The 12,640-nt window shown below is 40.8% G+C and overlaps 1 protein-coding gene across 1 annotated transcript; it reads right to left on the reverse strand.

Moving 5' to 3' along the window:
* Positions 1–710: 710 nt before the first annotated feature.
* LOC150081634 (uncharacterized) lies at positions 711–1,214 on the reverse strand. Its single transcript, XM_090380272.1, has one exon. It carries the CDS (start codon positions 1,212–1,214, stop codon positions 711–713), a length of 504 nt encoding a protein of 167 aa, XP_090236398.1.
* Between the last annotated feature and the right edge of the window lie 11,426 nt (positions 1,215–12,640).

Genomic DNA, 12,640 nt, shown 5'->3' on the forward strand with positions numbered 1-12,640 from the left:
CACTTGTTGTGCAGCAATGGTTTGAGGAACACAGTTCTGACTTCCAGCATATCGATTGGTCTCCGAACTCCACCGATATCAATCCCATAGAGCACTTATAGGACACTATGGAAAGGCATATCAGGCGTCTGGATACACCAGCCACCTCCATACCTGCATTGCTGACCGCATTATACACAGTTTGGTTGGCCATACCTCCCGAACGCTTCCGACACCTTGTTGAATCAATGCCACGTCGGATAGCTGCTGTATTGAGGGCAAAAGGAGGACCTACGAAGTATTAGGTACGTGGTCATAATTCAGTGATCACTCAGTGTATAAACGCAACAGTTAACAAGGACAGTGCATTTTGTGTCATAGCCAGTGACGCAGCATCCTATGATGCAGATGCAACAGGACTCTCAAATCAGGAAGCTCAAGGGAAAAATAAAAATGAGAAAGTTACATAAAAAATAAATTAAGTAAAGCAGCGTACTGTTTGATCTTGAAATTTGCGTTACCTCAGGACCAAAGGCAGTCCGAATACTTTCTTATAAGAAAATTTCATCTTGATTCACTAAAAACACACTAATGCGAAACAAATGTAACTTTAAACAAAATACCAAATATTCGAAAACACTGGAATACATGATTTTTAATGATTGAAAACACTTTATTCTCTCAGATTATTCTCTGTATGATTATACTACCAAAAACCAGAGTCAGAGTTTTCAAAACATGGCATTATAACCGTTAACATTCCCTTCTGTTGTATCTCTGAACTCTTTCGGAAATCCCTTATTGCATATACCTTCTTTAATACACGAAGATCGTGCATTGAGTACGCCGCAGGGACCATGTAGTATGCACTTTGTGATGATTTCAAACAACCTTGGATTTGTTTTTAACCAAGGCAGCTCTGCATTGACGACTCTGTCAATGGCATCCTTTGTGCGTATTTTAGAATCTGTAGTGAGGAGTATGTGCGCATATGGTAGTCCACGTTTCTGGAACTCTATCACGTAGATGAAGGCTATCACAGTACCAAAAAGATTCCGCATGAGAATGTCGTCGAGGGATTCTGCAAGTTTTAGTTTTAACACTCGCACAGTTATGTCTGGTCTGTGTTCAGGTCGTTGCTTTCCTTCCATTGCATTCGCAATCTCAGGCCAGGCAGGATTGTAAGTAAATGTAACGAACAGATCAGGTCTCCCAAACTTTCGTACAATTGCCATAGCATCTTGATAGTTTTGTTGCACGTAACTTAGACTGCCTTGGAAAGTCGTGACGATACCACTGTGCTACCCACGCAGACGACGAGCAATCCGTAATCGCGGAACACTTCTGGTCGATCCACCACGACCTCAATCCCAAGCGGGACTACGAAGTAATTGACCAGTCCCGACACTTTCGCCACCGCCTCTGGTTAGAGTCACTTAATATATTGTGTAATTCGAGAGACATGAACAGCTGCAAAGGAATGAGACTACACCCCATCTTAGAGGCAACTGTTTTAAGTCTAGATAAGCGCTGGAGGCAAAACTACGCACGTCCATGCATCAACAATGAACACCAGTTTAATGGTTGAATGGCCTACCTCGTGCCCTCGTATGCCTCACTGCACGCACAATTCTGTGTCCGTTAAAATAATTTTTATCTCTAAAGTTTCCATTCTATTTGTTGATAAAGAGGCACATTCAGCCTTGAAAGCTCCAAAGTATTTATTTATAATTAAAGATATTTTTACTGGATATATACGTTATCATTATTTCATATATACCTTGCATTTGGTGTACACATGTTGTGAACTCAGAGACCACAGATTGTTTGCTATATTCACATGTCCAGTATTATATGATACAACACCAAGAACAAAGCTGCAATCCAATGTCCAAACCTGCTATAAACTATTCATCCTGTCCTCCATAGTGAAAGACTTGGCGCATCATGGCCTAAGATAAAAAATGAAATCAAACCAAACCAAAATCTCACAGTGAAGAAGTACCACTTCCAGCTGAACCTCAGAACTTTGATACTTCCAGTACAGGGTCTGAATGTTCCACAAGTAAGCATATTGAATCTGAAAGTACTGGTGAAGTTAGAGCCAGTTAGAGAACACAAAATAGTCTACACAAGCTGAACCGAACGATCTGGTAAGAGATTTGATCTACCGAAGAATTCAGCATAGCTCTTAGGCTCCAAGACGAATCCCGGTAAAAATATCTCCAGGAAAAAATATCCCATTTTCTTGTTAAGATACGTAAACGTTTGATTATAATTTGCATGATTTTTTGCAAATTTTAATTTGTGAAATAATTGTATACTGTCATTATTTTAGCATTCAAAAATAAATATTTTCCTTTGTTTCCTATTTTATTTTCTCATATTGTCTTATTACAGTGAAAATGATGATTATTATGTGATATAAATTCGAAAAGGTGAAAAATTCGTAAATTAATTAATTTATACAGATATCTAATAACAACAAAAACGACAATTGTAATTTTATATTTATTCAAATAAGAAAAAAAAAAAAAAGCTACGCATGGATAATAATAGACATTTAAATTAATGACACATCAGAATTTACATGTAACGTATACAATGTGCTACTGCTCTTAAAAATTCTGGTATAAGGCGATCGAATCCCGTAAAAAATATCCCCGGTAAAAATGTTCCATTTTATTATTATTATTATAATATTATTTAAGTAGGTAAAACTCCAGATTAGTGATTGACAGGTGCCCACTCACTGCTTTCTCCGCTCACTGTCCTCCTACATTGATATACCTAGGGTAGTAGTAGTAGTAGTAGTAGTAGGGGCATGTGATGCAAGAAAGCAATCGTCAAGTGGGGAGTGTTTCTCCCTGCTTGACGATGTTTTTAAACCACGAACTCGTTTACCGATTTTAAAACAGCTGGATAGGGGGAAAACACCCTACCTCAGCTAAGACCCCCCCCCTCGACAACACATTTTTACCGGGGATATTTTTATCGGTTACTTTCCAAGACACCTGGCACTTCATCCACTTGGTATAAAGCTACAAAGAAAAAAAAATGTTCCCTTGTGTTGTGTTCTTACCAACATCAGAAAGAAATAACACAAATACATTACATCAGTACATGAACATGTAAAGTTTATGTACCGATCAACACACGTTTTATGTTATGTGTGATTATGGTTTTTGCCTTTAGTCACTGGTAGTTGATTACTGGGACAAACTTCCATCTGTTGTGGAAGTTGATAACTTAAATAAATTCAAGGAAGAACTGGACAAACTTTAGGAGCGAGTGTTTTTTTTTTGGCCGATGCTGTATAAGCATGCTTTCTTGCATCATATGCCTCTACTAATGCTATTATTTTATTATTATTATGTCTAAGGTGGCACCTAGACTTCCGTCTATCTCCACCTGATAAACTGAATTTGTGCAGAACCTCTGCGAAACAGACCTGTATGGCAGGCCTCTTCGCCACCAGGGAGCAGCTGGCACCTGGACAGCTGCTCCCTAATGGCCGCCCATAGTCACTTGGTACTGGGCCCGGTCTACTATTTTAACAGTGCCTCATGCACAAAAATCCCGCACCCACCGGAAGTAGTGCTATACCGGTGGGTGCCAGCAATCCCGTTCCCAGGCTGCCCACACCTGAGAGAACTATTAATGCTAATGACGCATCATACACGGCCTAAATTAAACTGGGAATGAAGAGCCAACTGACAGCTCGATGACAAGCTAACGAGCTTAAGGTTCACCTCCGAGTTCTGCTACAAAATGAGTATACATTACATTCAGTGATAACCCCCTATTCTGTGCACTTAAAGGAAACTTAAAGTCTGAAATTTTTTTGTTAGAAAAGGTGAAATTATTGTGATTCATGAGTTTGTGATGATTTGAAGGTGTTAACCAAAGATCGTAAACAACAGTCAGAAACAGAAATCTCTTATTTGATGTGATAATGTGACTAAAGGACTAAAGCTCATGCTTGGATCAGGTTTTTCGGAATGGACGCGAAAGCATCGGAAAGCAATTCGCCACACGCATCGGTAATATCATATACACTTGTCAGGATAATCTGCTACATTAATCTAGAGCGTTTCGCTTCGTTTTGTAAAATTTTCCATTTTAAGCCCTGCCTTGGAGGGAAAGACATGGACAAAAAGATCAATCTCACGCTTGGAAGGAAAATATCATCAATGGGTAACTTGTCTATCCAAGAGAAGTACTTCTGCCACTGATACATGTAAAATTAGGGCTAATAAAACGAGTCTGCGAAGTCCATAGATAAAGAAGGAGGTGTCTTCGATTCAGACTTTCCTGATAAAGCTAAATCTAAACTGTACACTGGTATTTTCGAGGAACCACAAATCAGACAGCAGCTGCTGCCAGATGACAGTTTTACAACTTCTAGGTCTCAAAAATAAAAGGACGCTTGGTGTGGGCATAATTAGGCCTTTATAAATCAAAGGATCATAAAATATATAAAATACAATTTATGTCTATTTTGTACATACCACAATGAAAGGATCATTGTGGTATATACAGTGAATATTGTATATACCACATTATTGTATATACAATTTCATTGAATACGAAATTCAATGAAAGTTCGAAAAGCGAGCACCAAAAAGCGCATATTCATCAATGTAAAAAAAAAAAAAAAAAAAAGTCAATAACGTATTAATTTAGCGAAATCACTGATGTATCTGTGTACTCTACTATTTGTTCTTAATACTCTATATTGAAAACTGTCTGATGAATGTTTGTAACACATATGCAGTATATTTTTCTGTAAGCAGTACATTTTATTTTTCATTTTGTGAAAAAAAATGACGTGGCAGAGCAAACCAAGAGAAATTAGAAATCAGCACCTAAAATTGTATAAGTTCACCTACTTGCATTAAAAAAAAAGGCAGAATTTTTTAATACATTCCAGTATAATCAATGAAATGCTTCTTATATCGCTGTTTCAAAAGGAATCCTACAACAAATATGTAAATGCCAAATTAATATGCATTACCTTACAAAAAGAGTTCGTACATCTCTTTCACATTATAGCGAACGATGAGAATGAGTTGTGTGCAAAACAGGAATGGATACGTAATTGCAGAGATATCAAAAACATGCCGAATAAAGTTAGAAGAGGAAGAGGTAAGCGAAGTTACGATGTTTCGAGAAGCTTTATTATTGGAGGGCATATCAGCAATTTGTCCTTGCATGCAACAGCTGAACCTCACAAAGTAAACGGTAGTGCATGTAATGAAAAGATGGAAGAACAAGAGCGACGTAAGTGGCCCCGAGTGCCAAGAATTTTCCAAGTGATCAAGTGATTTAAAGTGCGCTTCTCAGTTATCTTTAGTTTATTATATTTATAGCGATCTTTATTTTTCAGTACTTCATAGGTAGGTTTTGCTAAAAGGATCTAGCAAACTAACAGAAAGGAAAGTCACCTTTCTTTTTTTCTCTTACCTCAAACTAACCACCAACCTTACTAATTTATAGCCGCTGCTTCGTCACTTGGTAGCACCGCTCTTGCCTCCTCGTGGCGGGGCCGTGGGAGTTGGAAGGTACACTCTCAGGGCTAAAAAGGGCAAAACATGAGTAGTAAAGTCATTACTTCCCAATGGACTTCAGAGAAGATCCCACAAAATCGACCTGCTGAAGAACCAGAAAATACTGCCAAAAGGCAAAGAACAGACAGTTCCCAACCATTACCGACGCCTTTATTCCTAATCATTCACTTCACTGGAGATGAGACATTAGGAAAGAAATTCTCATTTTTCATCCAAAAATCTTGGAAGGAGTAGCCGGAACACCAAAAACGGTCAGCGACTCCGATGTGGGGATTTGTTAGTTGAAACGTCCAGTACTAGACATTCAGAAAAGTTACTGAATGTATCGAACTTTGGAGGTATACCAGTAGTGGTCATCCCACATAACACCTTAAACGTTTTGCGAGGAGTAATCTCCGAATGGGATCTCTTACACGTTATTGAAGAGGAAATCAGCAACGAACTCCAAAATCAAGCAGTGACGAATGTAAGATGGATTTCTATTCGGAGAGATGGAAATGTAATACCTACCAAAACCTTAATCCTGACATTTAACACAACAAAAGTCCCACCTACTGTAAAAGCAAGATATTTGAACTGCCAAGTAAAAGTATATATCCCAAATCCCTTGCGCTGTTTCAAATGTTAAAAATTTGGACACTCACAGAAAGCACGTAGAAATACACCGACATGTGCTAAATGTGCATCCAAAGAACATCAGATTGATGACTGCCCAGCTCCAACCCCAAAGTGTCCAAATTGTAAAGGAGGACATCCTGCCTACTCCAGAACATGTGAAAAATGAAAAAAAGAAAAAGAAATACAAAACTGACCACAATATTACATATCAAGAAGCAAGAAAAATGGTCCAGCCAACTATAACCACCAACGTACACAAGTAGCAACTAAATTTAAATCAGTGGAATGTCAAACTGAAATCTCAGTTCCTCCAAATAAATCTTTATCCACAAGTCAAACACTTACTCCAAGCAAAGTAAAGAGATAAACATGAGAAAACAGTAAACACACCGATCTCAATCCCCTCAGATTCTCCAACCTTGCAACAGTGTAAGAGTAATGAAGGACCACGAAATCATGAATCTACCTCAGAATTTATGGAATTTGAAAAAACAGGAAAGATAGATGACAAAGTGTTGGAAATCCATGCTGAAGAATTAGAAGAAGATATGGATACCGGAAAACCGGTATTCCTCAAAAGAGATAGAGTAAGGACAGAAAAACAAAAGACAACCCACCCAACGAAAACAGCTCGAGGGGCTGAGCAAATATAAATAATGGATAAAATTATTCAGTGGAACTGTCGAGAATTACGTACTAATTTTGACGACGTACAGTATCTGATCACCCAGTACACACCAATCTGTATCTGTCTCCAGGAAACGTACCTTAAACAACAATATACCCTGAATATCAGGAACTACTCAATGTTCAGAAGAGACCCAATAACTCAAGGTATAACACATGGAGGAGTTACTATATTAGTAAATGACAGAATACCAACACAACAGGTGCATATAAATAACCCATTAGAGGCAGTAGCAATTCGTACAATAGCAAGGTCCCTATTAACCATATGTTCATTATACATTCCACCAGGAAATCTCTCTTATGAAGACCTAGATGCATTACTACAACAACTACCACCCCCAATCTGTCTGATGGGAGATATGAATGGGCATAACCCTTTGTGCGGATGCTCTGACTACAACAGAAGAGGACGCATCATTGAACAACTGCTAGATAATCATAACCTCCTACTTCTTAACAGGAGTAACCACACTTACTTCCACTTTCCAACTCGGACCACCACAGCTATAGATTTTACCATATGTACTCCTACACTTTACACAGCATTTAATTGGGAAGTTTTTGAGGATCCTTTTGGGAGTGATCATTATCCAGTAATTTCCACACTGGTCAGTGAATATCCATATCATACCAGCAGGACTCCTCGCTGGAAAATAGAAAAAGCTAATTGGGAAGCATTCAGGAGGAAAGCAGTTTTCAACACCAATATCATTGAGCAGGAAACAGTAGTTGTTGCACTAGCACATGTCACAGAAATCATACAAAACGTAGGCAAGCTAACAATCCCAAAGACTTCACGTTTCTCAAACCGTCCGAAAACATGGTGGAACAGTGATTGCACTGAAACAAGAAAACAACAGAATAGGGCATGGAACCGTTTTCGCATGTACCCCACCACAGAAAATCTGGTTCAGTACAAAAGAATGCGAGCCATAGCGCGATTTACTAGGAAGCAGAGTCGAATAGCAACATGGATCAAATTCACTTCTACAATAAAGAAAACAACAAATGCACATATAGTCAGGAATAAAATAAGAAAAATGACAGGTAAATATAGAAATAAGTCATCACCAATACTGGTCTGCAATGGAATTAATTTGACTGAACCTACCGTTATTGCAAACACATTATGTGAGACCTTCGAAAAAGTATCAGCGATTGATTGCACTGAAACAAGAAAACAACAGAATAGGGCATGGAACCGTTTTTGCAGGTACCCCACCACAGAAAATCTGGTTCAGTACAAAAGAATGCGAGCCATAGCGCGATTTACCAGGAAGCATACCATCCGGAATTTCTGATCCAAAAAGAAAAAGCAGAAAAGCATAAGATCAAATTTGAATCAAAAGGTAATGAACCCTACAATCAACCATTCACAATAAACGAACTGCACGAAGTTTTGTCCACAGCCAGGCCCAGACGACATACATTACGACATGATCAAGCACCTTAACAAGATTGAATTAGAAAATTTATTGAAACTGTATAACAGAATATTCCAAGAAAATGTATTTCTAAACACATGGCGCCATACAATAGTAGTAGTTTTCCCTAAACCTGACAAAGACCTGACAAATCCATGCAACTATCGACCAATAGTCCTCACCAGCTTTTTAGGAAAATTACTAGAAAAAATGATAAATAAAAGATTGATATGGTATCTAGAGGAAAATAACATCTACACAAACACGCAATGTGGTTTTAGACATCATAGGTCTACTCTAGACCACCTAGTCAGGATAGAAGCCAACATCAGAAATGCATTTATCAGAACACATGGTTACAGTATTTTTTGACATTGAAAAAGTTTACAATACCACTTGGAGATATGGGATCCTGCGAGATATGTACCAGGCTGGACTCAGAGGCAATCTCCCTATGTTTATCCAGAACTTCTTTATGAACAGAACCTTCCAAGTCAAAGTACAAACTTCTTTCTCCAAAATCTACCAACATGAAGAAGGCGTTCCACAGGGCTCAGTCTTGAGTGCCACTTTGTTTGCCATAAAGATAAATTCGATCACAAATCAACTCCCTGCTTCGGTTTCACGTGCACTTTATGTTGATGACTTTAGTATCTCTAGTCAGGCACAGAACATGACAACTATTGAGAGGCAATTGCAATGCGAAATCAACAATATAAGTAAGTGGGCACTAGATAACGGTTTCAGACTCAACACAAAAAAACAATATGTCTACATTTTTGTCGCAAAAGAAATATCCATCCTGATCCTGAACTGAAATTAGAAGGCAAGAATATACCAACGCAGCCGAAGGCAAAATTTCTTGGACTAATCTTAGATAAGAAACTCACATTCGTGGAACATATCAGGGAGCTACGTAAAAACTGTATAAAACACCTGAATATACTTAAAATACTTTCGTCAGCAGCATAGGTACCAGACAGATATTCCTTACTAAACCTATACAAACCACTAATTAGATCAAAGTTGGACTATGGAGCCCCAGTGTATGATTCAGCATGGAAAACAGCTGTGAAATAGCTGGATCCAGTTCATCACAACGCACTGCGTATAGCTACTGGCGCCTATCGTACCTCTCCCATATATAGTTTCTATGCTGAAGCCAACGAACAACTTTTAACTCTTAGGCGACGGCAACTCGCGTTGAATTATACATTTAAAATAAAATCTATGCATGGACATGCTTTGTGGATTGCAAATCTGTTGGTGAGATATCTCGTGATTGGGGTTCTGGTTAGAGTTCTTGAAATTCGGTAGATGATCACCCGGTGATCGGATGTTGTTCGGGAATTTTCGACCGTCCATCCGTCGATGTGCACGGCCATAATGGCTGTGGCTATTGTAATGTCTATTTCTGCTTCCCAAAGCAGGTTGCAGAATGTGGGCAGATGGTGCAGCTGGTTAAGGATCACGAACGGCGAGGTGGCTAGGAAGTCTTCAAGTAGCTGGCCACTGTGTGTTGCTCTTCTGCCCTCCATTGTGCTGTGCCATGCGGGCGACCGATAGTTCACGTCTGCCCCCACAATGATCCGCTGGTCTGGTAGGACGTCAAGTAGCTGTTGCAAGTAATTTATGGCAGTTGCGATATCCTGTCCAGGTCTAGAGTAGAGGGATATGGCGTAGAAGGCTCCTATTGGTGTGATGACATGGGTGCACGCTGCCCAGGGTGTGCGCTGCTGTGCGATCTTCGTTGCCGTGATGTCCGGGTTTCGAACTAGGACCGCGGCCCAGGAAGTGTCCTCATCAGATTGCATTAATTTATATGCAAGTGAGTAACCCGTTTCTAGTTTAGATTGTGCATACGGTTCCTGAAGTAGCAGGATATCAGCGCTCTCTTGGTCGGCCTTAAGGCGTAGCTGGTCAGCCACGGCCTGGCCCTCTGTGCATTATGCTGGAATATTTTCATCCCTGTGGTGTTGAGAGAGAGAGAAAGCTCACCTCCCGTTATGTTATTTGTTTTTTTAGGAGCATTAGCAACTAAGGCCATATTACTCCGGGATATGCGGTGGTCATTCCTTGACCTTTCCACATCCACCGTATTTGGTGGTGACGGGCTCGAACCCAGGTCTAATCAAGAAGCGTGTGCTACGCACTGCTGCTCCTTCCCACCTGGCTACGGAGGCGCCTCTGTGGTGTTGAATTTCTTAGTTGTAATCGCCATAATCAGTTCTAGTTTGGTGCATGCTCTTGGCTTTGATGTACGAGGGGCAGTTGGGGTCCCTTATCGAGTGTTTGCAATCCATTTTTACCGACTTGCAATTAGCACAGATAGGGTCTTTGTCCTTATTTGGACAGTTTTTAAACTCGTGCCCCCCGCTCCGTACAATGGCTACAGATGGGCTGAGTCTGAGCACAGGTGTGGGTAGTATGCCCGAATTTACAACACCAGAAGCATTTTTGGGACGGCCACGTACTCCCTGAAGCAGTGGCTGCCCCAGTTTATAAAGACTCTGTTTTGCTGCCATATAGTCTTCCAGGTTGTTGGTGAGAGCTATACCACCCAGTTGGTGGCGTTTCCTGCTCTAGCTTTAGTCTGAAATCTCGGAGTCACAACGGTTGATGGTTCCTTCCCTGGATAGTCTTGCTGTTGGTTTCTTATGTATAGCTCTGTTTGGATCTCACTCGGGGTTATCCAAGTTGTATATAATTACCCTAGGCCCCTTTCTTTTAGGTGGTAGGGCCTCTAATACAAGTGTGTGGATTCTTTGATTGTTTAGTATCAGGTTTGCATCCTCCTTTGTCTGGGTTTCAATGATAACACCCACATTTCGGGTTTTGCGGACCAATTTGATTTTTGCCGCTCTTAAGTCTTCGGTAAGGTTGTTTACTATTATGCTCTTTACCTGTTCGCTGGTGTGGGTTTCCTCTTTGGAGGTCGGTTTTACAATCACTAGGTGTGGGATTGGCAAAAGGGTCTTGCGTTTAGTGGTAGGTTCCTTAGCTGATGTTTGGTTGCTGGGTCGGTGTGTCCTCAGCGCTTCAGCAAAAGTGGGGGAGCGCTGTTGCATTTCTTCGCCCCACTTTCAAGGTAGGCATCAAGCTTGGCAGTTATTTTTTCATTTTCCAGGTGCATTTGGTCCAAAATTGTTTCTAGTTTGGTCCACAGGGAAACTATTTCAGCTCTTAGTCCTGTAGTCACTCTGCTGCTCTGCTACTTGAATAAATTTTCAAGGGCGATTCGCAGGATCAGTTTCTGTTCAGAGACGGTGCCCTTGGATCCAGTGGCGGTTCCTCTTGTTTCTCTTCGGTAGAATCCCGTTGGAAGGCATGAATATCTTGTGATTCTCTCATGTCGGTTTGTGAGCGGGTTTTCCTTTTACCGGAGGGGGCTCCGGCGCGGGGGTCCACCGGCTCTTCGTCATGCTCGATGACTGTAATGTCATCTTTGTTGGTATGCTGCAATGCGGTTTGGTTTTTACTGGTTTTTCCCTCCACGTTGGAATAACTTCGGATAATCGAAGTAGGTTCGGATTTCCGAGTCGGTATGATGTTGATTCAATAGGACTTGATTTTTGGTGCAGGAAGACATCCGCTATAAGTTCGTAGTCCAATTTGGTGAATTTCTGTGCACTAAAGAAGATTTTGGCTGTCCCCACAAACACGTGGGGGGGGGGGGAGGAACAGCTATTGGGGATTGATGTTTGGGGATTTTGTAGGCCAAGGTAATACCTGGAAGTCTTCATGTTCCGCGAATCAAGGATGACATTACAGTCATCATACCCAGCGAGGCATGGACGTTACAAGATATCTAAATGTGTCTTGTGGTATCTGGTACAAACACGTAACCAGCAGATCTTTTAACTCCTGTAAGGTCCGTGGTTGAGACGCCGCAGATCGGAGTTGCTGTTCCAACACAAACCACAGATGATCGATGGGATTGATGTCTGTGGAATTTGGAGGCCAGGGCAATACCTGGAAGTCTTCCTCATGTTCCGCGAACCTGTCTCGACGAATCCGGGCGGTGTGACATGGCGCATTATCTTGCTGAAAGACGGCACGTCCAGAGGCGAAGACCGTTGACATGAAAAGGTGTACCTGGTCAGCAATGATGTTTAGGTAGGTGGTAGGCGTCAGAGTGCCCGGCACATGGATAACTGGACCCTGGACCGAGTTCGAATTCCTCGATGGAATTCGCACTCGGTACTTTTCCACATAATGTGAAAAAACAACGACCCTAGCCACTGTGCCAGCTGTGAGGGCTTCATATTAACTCGGCTCTGATTTAATTCAATCTGATTCCTTAATCGCCAAAAATCATTATTGTGTTACTCACTACCTTCAAAAATTAACATTTTACAC

This window comes from Mastigoproctus giganteus, chromosome 8 (assembly GCF_048544385.1).
Source record: "Mastigoproctus giganteus isolate SK-2022 chromosome 8, ASM4854438v1, whole genome shotgun sequence".
Classification (NCBI taxonomy): domain Eukaryota; kingdom Metazoa; phylum Arthropoda; class Arachnida; order Uropygi; family Thelyphonidae; genus Mastigoproctus; species Mastigoproctus giganteus.

What these genes read in the sequence shown, in the direction of transcription:
- LOC150081634 (XM_090380272.1), bottom strand. Translation starts at nt 1,214, where the DNA reads ATGGCAATTGTACGAAAGTTTGGGAGACCTGATCTGTTCGTTACATTT.